Source organism: Micromys minutus (assembly GCF_963924665.1).
Source record: "Micromys minutus genome assembly, chromosome: 4".
NCBI classification, from domain to species: Eukaryota; Metazoa; Chordata; class Mammalia; order Rodentia; family Muridae; genus Micromys; species Micromys minutus.
In genome coordinates, this window is record NC_137973.1 from 49,350,879 (window position 1) to 49,368,013 (window position 17,135).

At 40.6% G+C, this 17,135-nt stretch overlaps 1 protein-coding gene across 1 annotated transcript in view; it reads right to left on the reverse strand.

The window, feature by feature from the left end:
• Window positions 1-16,084: 16,084 nt before the first annotated feature.
• Window positions 16,085-17,135, reverse strand: part of CDC14A (cell division cycle 14A) — a gene marked incomplete at both ends in the record, with an annotated part of 147,093 nt that continues 146,042 nt past the window's right edge. The window contains one exon of the mRNA XM_080915390.1: window positions 16,085-16,429. Coding sequence (XP_080771516.1) covers window positions 16,400-16,429 — 30 coding nt within the window. The remainder of the gene's footprint in view (window positions 16,430-17,135) is intronic.

Below are 17,135 nucleotides of genomic sequence, written 5' to 3' on the forward strand. Positions count from 1 at the left end.
GTGTCATGGGTTCCTTACTTATAGATTTGTTATAACTTTTAGCACATTGTCTTATGGTACTTTTTTCTTACCTATATGCCTGCCACTGTAGACTGATCTCTCTGAAGGCCAGAGATGGATCTTAGTTATCTTTATGCAGGAAACAACACATTTTTGTGTGAGTGTATTTATGTGTTGGGCAAACAGATGAACAAACAGGTAGGGATGCACTTCACTTCTGCTGTGTGTCCTTTTACAATACATCACAAGAAGCCTGCAGTGGGCAGGGAGATGCTCAGTTGGTAAAGCATTTGTCATACAAGCGTAAACACTGGGGGAGGATCCCAGCATTCCTGAGAAAGGTCTGCATGGGACTAGTCATAGAAAAGAAAGGAACCTCATTCTGTCTGACGTCAGGAAATCCTTTGTATAGAAAAGCTGAAGGCAACTGAACTGAATTCTGAGGGTTGACCTCTTTAACTCCACCTTGGCCACAATCCTGCAGGCCCTGAAGTTAAGAGCTCACATAATCATAAACACACAACCTCTCTGCTTTAATTTTGTGAAGTGAACTCCTGTGTCCAGGTCTCTCCCACAAAACTTCCATATTTCTTGAGCCAAGAGATTCAGAGTCAGGGAAACGTAGGCATTTCCTTCACAGCCAGCTAAAGGGTTGCCCGTACATAAAAGCACCCCCCACTTAACTAGTTTGGCTTGAATGTGTACTTGATCACCTGATTCCAAGATAATATCAGTGTCTAGTGAAGAAAGAGTTTATTTTATCTTGTGGTTTGTTGTTCATCACTGAAGGAAGTCAAGACAAGAGCTTGGAGCAGAAACATGAAGGAGTGTTAGTAGCTACCTTTCTCTTACAGCCCTGGTCTACCTGCCCATGGTGGTACTTCCCACAGTGGACTGGGCCTTTACACACCAACCAACAGTCAAGAAAATGGTGAAGACAATTCCTCAATTGAGGTTTCTGATTCCCATGTAACTATAATCTGTGTCAAAATTAGACTGACCAAATACCGGAAGTTTGGGAATCTTTGTTAGGCGAGCCCTCTCTGGAGGAAGTAGGTGATTGGAGCACAGGAAGGACCTAGAGTTTATGGCCTATCATCATTCTGGTATACTCTGGTTTCTAGTCCCTAAGATGTAATCAAGCAGTTGTCATTCCAACTACCAGAAAGCCCACCATGATGGGCTACATCCCCACAAACCATGAACCTGTGCTCTTTTAAGTTTTCTGATATTTGGCCTACAGCACAATACAACTAACACAACCACTTTCTATATGGTCTTGACTCCCTCCACTGAAAATGACTTTTCTGAATCTCTAATGACACCTCTTAACATGTTCAATGTTTTATGTCTCCCTATCCTTGGTTCTAATGTACATATCTGAGAAATGTCTTCTGCTTTGTAGAATTCTGGACAAAGCTCTGGGCATGAGTAAACAGACCCTGCAGGGGAAGAAATGTAATGAGTAAATGACAGGATCCTGCTCTAGAGACTTCACTGGGTCCCTGCTGCCCTCCGGAGGGACACAAGCTTCACTGTTGATAATGTTTTGAAGGGCCCGTCAAATGTTCCACACATTGCTTTGCCTGTTTTTCATTTCTTATTGCACTCAGCCCTCATGCCTGATATGAGAGTAGCCAGGCTTATTCCAGGACACAGCATCAACTGTAGGTCCACACAGCATATGTCTAACACTTTTACGTCATAATTGAGTCTACTAAATCAAATACATCATATTCTCCTAACCTGAAAGATGTATTTTCATAAGAAGGGCAAATACAGACTCAAATTGATTAATCCTTTTCATACTACTAGAAGCTAACAATATAAAGCTTGCCATTGGTTCAGGGTCCATCCTCATGCCTCTCCCACCCTTTGCTCTGCCACCATATGCTAGAGAGGTCATGTGTTTAATATGATACCCTACAGCTTGCCCACCTAAATCTCATCTCTAACTCCCTGTCACAAAACTACTCCTGGCCATAGTCTCAGACTGAGGGTACGGGATAGCACAGTAACTGTAAAAAGGATAAGTTGGAATATCCGTGAGAACCGCAGGAGCATACTCATGGCCCCTGGCAGGGAATTCTGGGATCTTGGTACTGGACAGTAGAAAGGTAATGAGCTCTGGGTGACATTGACCCCTAATTATTTAAATAAAATAGCAACAAAAAAAGTTGTGGTTTTTCCACACAGAAGTGAAGAGCACACAACCAGAAAAACAGAACTGAGATTCAAACCTATGTTTTGTGGCCCATTCTTGGCCACCACGCTATCCTGTTTCCATTGGTAAAGTTCAGTTTCCTTAATGTGGTTTAGATTAACTAATAACTTCCTCAATTCTATCCAGACTCACTGTAGAACTTGTCCTTTTAGGGTGGACATCATCCTTTTTCTCTTTGTTGAGAACACCCCAGGCCCTTGATGGCCTCTCTGAGGGCTCACAATCTGCCCACACTTCTTTTCCTCAGGCTGAGTACTCTTCATCTTCCAGGCCCAAGCTAAGACCTAATTGCCTACCAGGAGCTGTCTTAATCTCCATCACCACGTTGTCTAGCCTGTGTATCCCAAAGAAACTGGAGTGGGTGCTGCATCCTGGGTATTGGAATTCCCTTTCTACAGGGTAAGCTGGCTGAGGGAAAGGTTCTCCTTGGGATCAGAGCATCTAGCTGAAAATTCTTATATCTGTGCTCACTGCCCAGGGCCATAGGAGACATCTATATAACCACAACTTCAACCTCAATTGTCTTTTCAAGAGATAAACTCGTATTAGGGTCATGGAATACTGTGTAGTTGTTATTTTTCTAAAATATTTTAAGCCTCATGTAACCACCTTCTGTGGCATAGGCTGCCAGAATGATTTCCAGTACTGAAGTTCATGGTCCTCTGAACCCTGAGGATTTGGGAAATGAACAGGTTCCTGGTGGCTGTAGTGAACTTCTCATTTCCCTCTTTATTTTAGCCAAGCCACCTAACACCTTCACTAAGTTCAACACTAAGACTGGCTAAATAAAAGCCCTTTCCTCAGATCTTGCTCTCAGATAATCTGACCCCAAAATCATGTTGACCTGCAGCCCTGTTTAGACTATAGTTTTTTTTATTTCAGTGAAACAAGCTCTTTGGTTGTTTTTTTTTTTTTTTTTTTTTTTTTTTTTTTTTCCGCCTGTTTTGACTAGACTCAGCAGCCATCCAGTTGCATATACATTCTTGCCTCCACAGGAACATTATAGAACTACGAGCCATACTGTTCCACCCTGAACTCTTTCACAAGAAACCTGATGACTCCATGTTTTTTCCTACCCTGTCAGGTTTTAGAGAACTGATATCCTCACACATTAACAGCAGCTTAAAGGGTGTAGGAGTGAACTACAAGGTAATCTTTTCAAACACAAATGGCACCATCTGCAAAAAAGCATACACCAACCAGTATAAAACCATTCAAAAGAGGTATAGCCTTGTTAGAGGAAGTGGGTCACTGTGGAGGCGGGGCTTCGAGGTCTCATATACATGCTCATGTCTGGACAGTGTGAGCTAGAGATAAGATGTAGATACTTTCAGATAAGACGTAGACCCCTTGGTTCTTCCAGGACCAAGTATATCTGCATGCTGCCATGCTTCCTGCCATGATGATAATGGACTGAACCTCTGAAACTGTAAGCCAGTCCCAAGTAAATGTCCTTTATAAGAGTGGCCTTGGTCATGGTGTCTCTTCACACCAATGGAAACCCTAACTAAGAGAGGGTTCTATTGGAGTATCGAAGCAAAGCTGTGATAAGCATCTTACAATCTACAAGACGGCTCTCCCACAATAAGGAATTATCATCCCAAAGTGTCAGCAGGGCCAAGATTAAGCAACATACCAAAGAGGTTAAGAGGTCAGAGCTGAGTCCAGAGTCTGTCATTATCCAAGTAACAATAATTGTTATCATCCAATTGAACAAATTGCTTTACCTGTACAAACTGGTTTGTTAGTTGGAAAATAAAGACGTGATCTGGATCAGACCTACATGGGCCTGGTAGAGGAATGGGGCTGAAGATGATTATACTTATGCTGACACTTAAGCTAAGGGGCTGCTATTAATCATCTGTGTTCGGAATATAAACACGGGCAGATGACAAAAGTGACATTGTTATTCAACAGCAGGAAATCTGCCTGGCATGAGGAGTTCATGGACCATATACTCAAGTTACGAGGGAAGCGGTCTCAGTCAGTGTTCTATTGCTGTGAGGAGACACCATGACCATGGCAGCTCATATAAAGGAAAGCATTTAATTGAGTCTGGGCTTACATATTCAGAAGCTAAATATGATATTCGAAATGCTAAGAGAATGTCCCTCAAAGGACATTACCACCTGTTTTAAACATATAATGTATTTGCTATTGTACATGGGATCCTTATAACTGTGTTTAGTCCATTATGGTCATGGCAGGAAGCATGGAAATTAATCACAGCATAAGGAGATTTGATTATGTGTCAAGCTGACAAAGAGTGGACTTCTGATGGCTGTCCTTGGTCGTCAACTTGACTACATCTGGAACTAAACCCCACAATGGAGTTTAGAATGGTCTGGTTCACAGTAGGTTCAGTGAGTCTCCAAAACTCGTGCTATGATAATTTCCTCAGTCCCAGAATGTACAATTGGGATAAATATACTTAGAAGTTGGACTGAACTCATTTTTGCATTATTATATGGCTATAAGCCTATGGGGGTTGGGGAGTGGAATATGGTGGTTTTTATGAAAACAGCCCCCATAAACTGATAGGGTATAGCATTGTTTGAAAGCACTAGGGAGTGTGGCCTTTAGCTTTGCTGGAGGACGTATGTCTGGAAAGGTTTAATGTTCAAGTGAAGCCCAGTATAATATCTCTCCTGCCTGCTGATCCAGATACAGAACTCTCAGCCAGCTCTCCAGCACCATGTCTGCCTATGTGCTTCTATGCTTCCCGCCATGACATTAATGGACTAAACCTTTAAAACTGTAAACAAGCCCCAATTTAATGCTTTCCTTTATAAGAGTTGCTTTGAGAGCTGGAGAGACGGCTCAGTGTTTAAGAGCAATGACTGCTCTTCCAGAGGTCCTGAGTTCATTTCCCAGCAACCACATGGTGGCTCACAACCATTTGTAATGAAATCTGATGCCCTCTCCTGGTGTGTCTGAAGACAGCTACAGTGTACTTATACATAATAAATAAATAAATACATCTTTTTTAAAACAAGAGTTGCTTTGATCATGGTGTCTCTTCACAACAACAGAACATTGAGTAAGACAGAAGCTCCTGTAAGCATTTTTAAAATAAAATAATGACTGAGTCTAAATTTATATACAAAATCCGATTCTTGCACATTTTCTTGGAAAGAAGCTTACATTTTTTATTAGTCAGAATTTAAATTTCAAAAGAAGGTTTAAGAGCCATTGATATTGTTCTCAAACACTTGTGCCCTCAAAAGCTCATCTGTTGAAATCTTACTCCGGAAGGAGATGCTGTCAGGAGTCGGAGTGTCTGGGGACATGACAAAATCATGAGGACACACACCCACAACTGCATCAGGGGCCATACAGCAAGAGACCTCACACAAAAGAGCTCTCATCATAGGAACCAGGAAGTAGACCCTCCCCAGACCTCTCAACCGCCATAACTGGACAGAATAATTATCTGTCACCTGTACCTGCTCCCCTGCACCCCGTTCCATGGTATGTTGCTGCAGCACCTCAATAGACTCAGACTATGTGGTCACATCTTATTAAAGAGACAGTGGGAACCTATGTGATGCCCAGTTTACCAAAGTCACAGGGACAGTGATGGAGTGGTCTTGCAGCCCGGAAGCTCTTTGGAAATAGACTAGATTCAGAGGAGTGTTCTTACGTGTAATCCAATGTTCCAGTCATTCATTTAGGAGCCTCTGTATTAGGCTTTTCTGAATTAATTCATTGAGTTGTGACTTTTACATCTTCCATACAAGACCCACTGACTCCTGGCTGGGGATCTGCGTTTCCACCACCTCTAATAAAACAAGAAACAGACGATTCTCTTCCACACAGCTGTTTGAGAACCAATGAAGCAAGAGATATTTCGACTGAGCTTGTTAGTTTTAACTGTGAATTTGAAAGAAAGCCAAGGCATTTCTTTTCTGAACTACATCTTCAGCTTTTCCAGGAAAACTGACTTGAGTTAAAATTGCTTTGGCTTGGTTTTTGTCCAAAAGTGGACTTTTTCCAGTAAAATGTTTAATATGAGAGTTTTTTTAAAAAAATATGCTTGAAATTTTGTCAATATGATAGAGATAGGTATTTTCAAGTACTAGAAAATGTTTCGGGCTATTAAAGAGATCAAACTAGTTTGAAAGATCCGTGCAGTGTGTATGTGTATGCGTGTGTGTGTGTGTGTGTGTGTGTGTGTGTGTGTTGTGTAGTACTTCTGGTGTCTGTGCAATGGTATGTGTGTATGTATGCTGTGTAGTGTGTGATGTATGTGTGTGGTGTGGTGTCTATGTGTGGTGTTTGTGGTATGTGTCATGTATGGTGTACATATATACTGTGTATGGTGTGGGGGTGTGTGTGTGTGTGGTATTTGTATGGTATGAAGTTTATTGTCTGCATGTGGTGTGTATGTGTGTGGTGATATGGTGTGTGTGTGTGTGTGTGTGTGTGTGTGTGTGTGTGTGGTGTTTGTATGGTATGAAGTGTATTATGTCTGCATGTGGTATGTATGTGTGTGGTGATATGGTGTGTGTGTGTGTGTGTGGTATATATGTGTGTGGTCTATATATATGGTGTGTCTGTGTGAGTATGTGGTGTGTCTGTATGGTATGGGTATGTGTTAAGTGCGTGTGTATGTGTGGTGTGTATATGAGGTATGTGTTTATATGTGTGGTATGTGTATGTTGTGTGTGTAATATGTATGTGTCGGTGGGGTGTGTGTGTGTGTGTGTGTGTGTGTGTGTGTGTGTGTGGTATTCTCTACCATATAACAGGAGAAAGCAGCTGTCAAATGTCCTAGCAGACTGTATCATGGAGTTCATAGTTATTATCTCTTTTCTGCTTTTCACCTGACTTCCCTGAATGCCTCTTAAACAACACAGATCAAACCAAACCAGAAGGTCGTCTGTGCTCACAGTCTGTTGGGATGAAAAGCAACCACAAGTACATTTCCTCTATTTATCCTCTCCAGCCCAGCCCCTCCATCCCCTCAGGTGGGAAATCAAAGTGTTGGACAGCGCACAGACCCTCCACTCCCACCCCCACCTGCACCCCCTCCACCTGCACCCACACCCACACTCTGAGCAGGCATTGCTCTAAAGATTAAGACATTCAAACATGGGGCATAAAATGGCTGAAGACTCTGTACATGCATGAGCCACTGGAGCTGAGAGGCAATCTGGTCTCTTTCTGAGTGACCAAAACTTGAGTGACAAATGCGGCCTGTGTCGGCAGCCAGCTGCATTTGCTACAGAAGAGCAGATGGAATGTTGCTGTGAGTGTGGAGGTATTGGCTGGTTTTGTGTCAACTTGATACAAGCTGGAGTTATCACAGGGAGGAGCCTCCCTTGAGCAAATGCCTCCATGAGATCCAGCTGTAAGGCATTTTCTCAACTAGTGATCAAAGTGGAGAGGGCCCAGCTCAATGTGGGTGGTGCCATCCCTGGGCTGGTAGACCTGGGTTCTATAATAAAGGAGGTTGATCAAGCCAAGGGAAGCAACTCAGTAAGCAGCATTCCTCAATGGCCTCTGCATCAGCTCCTGCTTCCTGACCTGCTTGAGTTCCAGTCCTGACTTCCTTTGGTGATGAACAGCGATGTGTAAGCTAAATAAACCCTTTCACACCCAATTTGCTTCTTGGTTATGGTTTTTGTGCAGGAATAGAAACCCTGACTAAGACAGTGGACCTTCTGGTTCAAGCCATGCCTAAGCAAAAGCCAGGTTCAATGAGGCTTCTGTTGCCTAAAGCTAATTTTCTCTGATAATTGAAGTGGGGGAGATGAGAGTTAGAGAGGTGGCTCGGTGATTCAAACATGTACTGCTCTTCCAGAGGATCTGAGTTTGAGTCCTAGAACCCACCTCAAATGTCTTACAACCACCTATAATGTCAGCTCCAGCAGATCTGATACCTCTGGTCTCTGTGGGAAGGTACTATACTCATGCGCAGAGACACACTCATACACATAATTAAAAATAACAATTTTTAAACAGATGGATAGATGGTTTACCTAGGGCAAATCTAAATACTATCCTTCTAAAACCAAACCAAACCAAAAGGTAGTGATAAAATAACTCCTAATGATCTTCTTGCTATCCTCATGGATCAGTGCCTTGCTCAGGTATCATCAGAGAAGCTTCCTCCTGCAGCGGATGAGGGCAAACATGGACACCCACAGACAGACTTCATGCCGGGAGTGAGAGACCTTGGAAAACTCAGCCCTGGATGGGATGTCTCTTAAATCCTTCCCCTCAGGGCTCAGAGAACCCCACTGAAGAGGAGACAGTCTAAGAGCCAGAGATGACGGAGAACACCAGAATAGAGCTTTCTAAATCAATGTGATCATAGCTCCTACGAAGTCTCAGAGACTGTGGCAGCAAGCATGGGGCCTGCCCAGGTCTTCACCAGTGCGTATATATTATAGTTTCCAGTTCAGTATTGTTATGGGATCTCTGACTTTGTGAATAGGTCTGAATCATACGCCTTTTCTTGGTCTCTTTGCCTCTGGCTGTTTCTTTTGCCCCATTTTAATGTGTTCATTTTGTTTTATTTAATAATTTATTATGGAAAAGGGATTTGTATGTAAATGACCTTCACAGGCTCGTGCATTAGAATACTGGATCCTCCTGTTCTTAGAAGGTGAAGAGGTTTTAGGACTTGAAGCCTAACTAAAGGAAATGTCTCAGTGAAGGTCACAAGGTCTGTGGCCCAGCATCTCTTCCTGTTTCATCTCTACTCCCTGGTCATCAAGATGTGAGCAAGCAAGCTTTCTGTTCCTGTTGCCACGTCCTCAAACTACACCTGGCACTGTGCGGCCCTAACATGATGAAACATCATATATCCATGAGCCAACATATATCCTTTCCTATGTCGCTGTCAGACATTTGACCACAGTGTTGAAACACTGGAGGTACATAAGTCACTCTATGCAAGGACATGGCTTAAAATGTAAAAACACATTTTTTAAAGGCTTGGTAAAATTTTAAAATAAGGCCTGTAGAAGCAGCTAAGCAGTTAACAGAGCACTTCTAGCTCTTACACAGATACTGGGTTTGATTCCTAGCACAACATGGTGGCTCAAAACTCTCTATTCACTCCAGTTCCAGGGGATCTGATGCCCTCTTATGGGTTCTCTGGGTAATAGGCCCACCTGCATCGCACAGATACACATACGGGTAAAACACTCACATTCATAAAATAAAATTATGAATTTAAACATTTTTAAAAGTTTTTCCCCAACATAGCATTTTTATTATTTGTGAATGTTGTACAATTTAACCCTACCACACTCATTTCCCTTTTCTACCAGGTCCACACCCTCCAACCTATTTTTGTGTGTTACCTATTGTAGATAGTCTTCTGTAAGCTGGTGAGGGCAGGTGGACGTTAAGGCGAGAGCCTGTGATTGGGCAGTGGAAGGAAAAGATGGAGTCCGTCTGCATGCCACACCGACTAACACAAGCCATAAAGATACCTTGATGGTACTTAAACTTTGTGTTGATATGTTTATACAGCAGATTATATGGTGAGATTCATTATCAGACATTCTTAACTGACCTGCTAGAACCCCCGATGTCATGAATTCAAGGTCATCTTGCCTCATTCAATCTTTCACACAGATCCAGTCAGAACTTAGACATCAGAAACTAAAGAACAGTTGTCAGCATGGCCTTCTTAAGGCCTAACCAACTCTCCCATTTTCTCTACACCCCCCTTTATCAATATCTCATTGCACATATTCAGCAGGAAGAAGTTATAAAGAGGCACCATCCTGATTCCCTGGGTTGGGGGTCTGGAGATGGTTATTCTAAGATGTCTTTCTAGGGAATTTAGAAATGGTCATAATTTGAACAAGGAGTAAATAGCTAAAAATGATTATGTCGTCATAATCTTATTTGGTAGAAATCTTTATAATTGTTACAAGATTGAAGCTATAATTTCTTACATTGGTACATAATTTATTTTGATAGAGAATTAAGATTTTCATTGGTTTAAATTTATTTTATTGATACCAAAACTTAATACAAAGCTTAGACTCAGTCCTTCTCTAACTACCTTTACAAACTGTTTTTAGATAGTTAAACATATGAGTTAAGGGCCAAATCGCAAACTCATGGCTCTGAATTAATTGTGAGGGTGTTTTCAAGATATTTTTATTAGAAATAGCTGGCAGTAGTTAAATGGCAATAGTCCAGATTACTTTGCAGAGATAGTTTTCAAAAACATCACAAATCCACAGAATGTGACATTTTGTTATTTAATCATTTGGTGCTGAGACATATCTACTCCTTACAGCACCCTCTTCTTGGTTCAGAGAAGAGACTGAGCACCTCCACCTCCAGGTAGGTAGTTTATCATGGCAAGGTGGCCACTGGGCAGAAATTGCCTATTCATTCACAAGACAAAACTACTGTCCAGAAAAAGGACATACTATGCAGAATAGTTAATTAATAATCTCTGTCAAAATAGGGTAATCAGTTTTTCAAAATTCTGCATTACAAAGGTCTGTCAGATGATACTGGGCCAAATGTCCAAAGACAGATGCTCCAATGTTTTAAGAGAGTAGGGGACTATGTATGTAGGCAGCTGTTGCTGCAATTTGTTTCAGTTTTCAAAGCTAGTCAGTGTTTTTTATATTTTCAGATGATATTTAAGTTGCTCTCAGATTTCTGGCAGGATTGACTATAGTCCCTTAGCCAACCGAAGCTATTTAGCATTGAGAAAGATTATATGTGTGTGTATGTATGTATGTACGTATGTATATATATGAGAAGATAGTTTTCAGATAGTATACAAACTAAAACCAGGACATAACAGGTGTAGAATTATAAGCCTTTTAAGTTAGAATAGATGGTCCAGTGCTTTATTTAATTGAAAAAATTGATGGACTGGGTGTTAAGTATATCTTATACTTTATAAATTGTAGAATGGCAATAGTTGTGCTTAATTTATATCTGAGAAAAAAAAGAGCCTTTTAATTGGACAAAAGGGGGGAAGTGTTGTGGACTGCTGTTTGTATTTTTCTGCTCCCTCAAGAACAGTTTCTTGATGAGGAGTAGATCATGTGCTCAGGTGATGTCAGGTAAAATCGTAATTGGTCAGATAAGGCTAGAGCCTGTGATTGGACAGTGGAAGGAAAAGACAGAGCTGAAGACTTTAGAGAAGGGAGAGAAGAAGAGGAGGAGAAGGGAGATGGAGGACAAAGGGAGAAGATGATGGAACAGACTCATGTAGCCTGGAGGAGCAGCAAGTAGCTAGGAATTTCATAGATGAGCAATAAAATAGTATAGTGGTATAAATATTTGCCCAGTATAGGCATGCAACTTGTATTTATATCAGCTGAGTTTTGTGTTCTTTGCATGGACATTTGAGGGTTGGAGATTTACCATTATAAATCTGGCTGGTATAATATAAGTCTCCAGTGTTTTCATTTCATGGGGCTAAGGAGAGCTGAGTGAGCAGTAGCTGGCACTGCAGGCCAGCCACAGGGGGCCTAAGACCATCAGAAAATGCAGATATGTTATTATTTATAACCATAGCAAAATTACAGTTACGGAGTACTTTCCTTTTGCAGTCTAAAGCCTGGCTGCTGCTGGGCAGGTTGAGTACACAATAGCCCAGTATCATCCTTGGCCTTGGTCTCTAATGGGCTTCATAGACCACAGCACTTCCCTCTGTCCCACTCATAGCCGGGAAAAGCTAGGTAGGCCTTCGAACCTAGCTGGCCACAGTGCAGGTGCCTCAAAATTCAGTAGGCAAAATCCAATGGGACCAAATCTTCCTAGAACTGAGGAAAAACCAAGAATGGTCCTCCTGGGCCATGCCTACTCTCTTATAATTCATATCAAAAGGCTCTCTGCCTATAGGAAATCCAGATTTTAGAATATGGTGCCCAGTTCCACCCCCTCACCCCACAAGGACAACAGCAAACCAGCTCCTTTAACCTTGACTCTCTGGAGCTCTGATGTTCCCAGGTTTTATCTAACTTCCAAGTTCTTAAAGAAAATGTTACAGTTATATTAAAGTTACAGATTATCTTGTAGAGGCAAAGTACATGATCGAGGTGATAAGTGATCCAAAGATAGATGATAGATAGAAAATAGATAGACAGACATTTAGAGTCAAGATTATCATGGTCTCTGTTTTTTGAGGCTTTTCAGTTTTGTATTCAGTAATTTTGGGGGGGGGTCTGAATGTTAAAGTTGACAGTCTATTAAAAGGTATGGCCTTGTTGGAGGAAGTGTGTCACTGTGGGGGTGGGCGTGGAGACCTCCCTCCTAGCTGCCCGAGGATGCCCAGTCTGTTCCTATCTTCCTTCAGATGAAGATGTAGAACTCTCAGCTACACCTTGCGCCACACCTGCCTGGATGCTTCCACCTTGATGATGATGGACTGAACAGCTGAACCTGTAAGCCAGCCCCAGTTAAATGCTGTCATTTATAAGACTTACCTTGGTCATGGTGTCTGCTCACAGCCGTAAAACCCTAAGACAAGGAGTCATAATATAAGGAAGATGTACTTGATGGATAATTTCCACACTCACCAGTTCTGGAGGTTTAACATAAATGCTTAAGGCTGCAGTCATTCCCAGGTTTTAACTTGTTTTGGTGTTTGTAACCATTTATAGTTACTAATAAGCCCTAGTAGTAACTAGTAAGTAGTTACTTAGTAGTAGGCCTATCTTCCCTTGCAGTGTAATTGCTCAAACATGTTTTGGTCAACTTGCTTAAAACTCAAAGAGAAATAGCACGCAGTGTGTTAAAACCAGGCATGCATGTGAAAATGTCCATTGAGATCAATTGCCCCCCCCCAAAGATATATATTTTGCACTAAATGTCATTCTGCTTTCTACTTACTGAAAGAAGTTTAAAATTCTCTAGACAAGCTACTTTTCTCCTTCTTGACCTGATTATCATAATTCAATCCATAGAGGAGGAACCAGGTGGGAATATATTAACATTTCAATTTGGTTCAAAATAACTTAATAGATTATTTTTCATTTTTCTTTGTATGTTGTGGTTCCCATCCCCTATATCTAATCCCTTTATAAATAAAGTGGTTAAATCTTATGAAACCATGTACTCTGTAATCGTAATTATTGTTCGATCTTCGGAAGAGACACACAGTGACCGAGTTCTTGCTTTCCTGTGAACTGGGTAGAGAATGACAAGCCCTTGCCCTTACCTCTGCCAGAACTGCCTGTCCTTCTGTGTAGAAGACCAGAGAGTACTGTTGGACTAGCACACCACCTGACTCAGAGAAACGTTTCACTTCTCTATGGCTGAACATGTGACCAAAGAAAGCATGTGCATCAGAGCAGTTTTAAAAATATGTCATGGATCTGATGTTGGTCAATTCCTATTTCTGCTGTATTTGAGCCATAGATGAAAAACATAAGTAACGGATCAGTCTTTTCAGATGTGTTTTCAGACTGGTAAATCATTTTGCATCTGAGGCTAACAATGCCACATTAATGCAATGACCAGCTGATGAAGAGTTCATTGAGGTTAGCTAACTCCATTTTAACTTCCTTTCCCACAGAAATTCCTTCTGAACAAAAAGTTCTTCTGTTCTTTCAAACTGGTCCATGGATTTATTTAAAAACAAAAACTCTTGATAACCTTTGACTTCAGCTGTTAAGTTACCTGTATACTCCCAACTCTAGAACTAAGCTGTAGCTGTGGCACCGGGAAAAGAGTTTGCCTAGAGTGAGGTCTGGAATTCAATCTCCAGTACTTGGAAGAGACCAAAAACCCTCCAGATACACCCCACCCCCAGGAAAGGGTTTCCCTGTGCTTTCTGGGCAGGAGCCGGACAGGGTCAGCATAGTAGCTCATCTGATTTCCTTCTGCGTTTTTAAAAGAGAAATGGTCATTCTTCTTTTAAAGGAACTGGTGTCCAGCATCACCCACAGTTGCAAAAAGCATAGCGGGATCCATAGCTTTGGGTCCGTAACAGTATTTTGTTAATAAAAAGGAAAACCACAGCTATAAAAAAGAGTGAAGAGAACCTAATATTCTCCGGTGTTTATGAAATTAAAAAATAAAGTTACAAAAAGACTTTAGTACACTAACAACTCAAAATCAAGTGATGAATGATGCCCAGGAGTAAATTGCATAAAACTTTTATTTATCAGCAGTGTATTCTTCTACACTTCAAAATAGAACAAAATATCTTCTGGAAGATAAACTATTCATAACAAAATACATGGCAAACCATTTTTATTATAAGTGGAGAATCTCTGTGCTATAGAATCTCTATAATATATACATCCCCTTCTTGGTGTGCCTTATGTATGCACATGTGTATAAATAAGCTTAAGACATACACATGTAGATACATATGACATGTATGTATACACACATAATTGTGGAAATTTTACAGTAGTCAACTTTACAATCATTTTAGTAGCTGCACTCATTAGTGTTCATAGAACAACTAAAAACGATAATATGGTTCTCTTCCCCCACATCTCAAATGTCACCTCAATTACTTTACAATGATAATCTGAAAGAAGTAGTATTCTCTTCCTATACAATGAACCAACTTTTTAAAATAATGACTCATAATAAAAATATTTTACTTTTTCAACTTTGGAAAAGATAAACAATTTAATTCCTCTTTATGATTTAGATTCTAAAAACATATAATTCAACTTTCCATCAGGTGGGCGCAATTATTTGGTATTGCAGCTCTGGGAACTTATGTTAACAAACCTGAGCCAAACTCCATTCCAATGCCATCTGAGAAGAGTAAAAACATAAGCAAGGTATCTTCCTGAAGCATATACAATAGTTTGAAGATGCCCCTCCTAATAAATACAGAATAAATAACAACAGTTGGAATAAAGCACTTTGTATGAATCCATTTAACTAGCCCTTGCCCATTCTCAAGCAGCCTGGAAAAGAATCAGTACTTAAGAATCTCTATCTCAAATAGACAAGAAGCCAGAAGGCTTCTGGAAACTTGAATACAGAATCACACAGGAAAGGGCTGGGCAGTAAGTACCCTGGGAGCGGGGTGGAATCCAGAAGGACCTGTGTGTACATCCAGTCTGTACATGGTCAGGAGGGTGCTTCCATTCAAATGTCCCCTTTAGTGCACAGATCTACTTAGCAGCAATTTCTTCGGTTTGTTCCTTCATTGCTTTAAAACTGATGTTAGACCATGCATACTCACAGGACAATGACCACCTCGTACCAAGAACAGAATGTTCTTAGCTATCAACTCCTTTGAAGTGATTTTTGGTCTTTAACATTATTGTACATTTACTGAGTGTGTTCTTTCGAACCACAGACATGGGTCTTAAACTTCATTTCCTTCCTTTGCATATTTATAAGAAAGCATAAACAAAATAAATAATTTAAGGCATTTTTTTTTCTTTTTTTTTTAAAGCACGTGTGAGAGAAGGAAAGAAATGAAAGCACTGGAATGTTCTGTCATTTCAGAGAGGAAAAATCATGCTTTCAGGAGAAACGCCCGTTAATTCTGATCTTTTTTTTTTTAAAGCCTCCTACTTAAAAGGCTCAAGAACAAAAGGGGGGGCAACGTTTTCTTCCTACATGAACCTATCAAACAACCCCACTCTTGGAAGAGATAAATTTGGATGAACTCTAACTCAGACAGGCTTCAGCAGAGAATGCCCTGATCTTCTGAATTCATAGGGGAGCATTAAAATCACATCTAAAACTTCGCTCCCTCATTTTCATTTCATAAAGAAGAATTATGTACTCATTGTAGACAAAACCATTCTAAAGCTAAACAAATTTAAAATACAATTTTTTTGGTAGCAAACAGCAGGAAAATCTAAATCAAAATATAGTGTAGCTTTTACATAATTTTATGTATTTATAAAATTATCAAAATAGTCTTTTATAAAGTTCATGATACATATATAATGTAACACTGTACATGTAAATGCAGTGACAAATGCATTACTGAAATACATTAAAAATAACCTTTTAAAATACCAAATTTAACATGAAAACTGTCTTTACAAGTATGGACAGCTCCATAAAGATCATTCCAGTGCATGTATAGTCGTCATTAGCCAGTGCTCTGGTCTCAAGTCTCTCAACAGTACTATGTTAAGACTCTAAGGTAAGAAGGTAGAGACATCCTCCGGGCAAGCAGCTGTTTTCTTCCACACTGCACATCCAGATGTCTCAGGATGGAGCTGTCTTCACTGCAGGGGTAAGGCCTTAGTAATGAACATACTCAGACTGGAGGGACTGTATAGGGAGAGACACAAACTGAGGTTAAATTCCATCACACGTAAAGCTGCCTAAATGCCATACAGCCTCGTCCTCCAACACAAGGCCGTTCAGGTGTGTTATATAAAAGACGCATAACAAGGTAAGGATGCAAACAATAGGAAAGAACGCTGTTATTAGGAAAGCAAGACATTCGGTGAGCTAAAGTGGTTGTTAGAAATTTTCATACTTCTAAAGATTTAGTAATGCTTACGCATGATTCCAACCGAGCACTAATTGAAAGTAAAGAATCAATTTGACTCTTGAGCCTTAGTGTAGTAATACTATTACACAAAAACATTAAGTGATATTTATGACTAATTGAGAGCTGTTAGAACAAACTTTGGATTTTTTTTTAACTTAGTACACATGAGTGTCACGTTAACGCTTCTCAAACAGAGTTAGGAGCCACTTAGATACAGTCCTTGAGGATGCTTGAGTTCAGTAAATACCTTATAAATCCTTTCCACTGAGGGAACACAAAGTACAACTCAGTAGCTTTGGAATCTGACCCAAAGACCAACAGGATGGAGAGCACAAGAGTCTTAGAACAAAGGAACAGTAGGTAAGCCGAAGGAACAGCACAGACCCTTCCACATTGGGCTGGACACTGTGGCAGAGGAGGAGCCAGAGCTGCGTGCATCAGATCGTCTGGACGCAGACACAAAGTGGGGAAAGAGTTAAA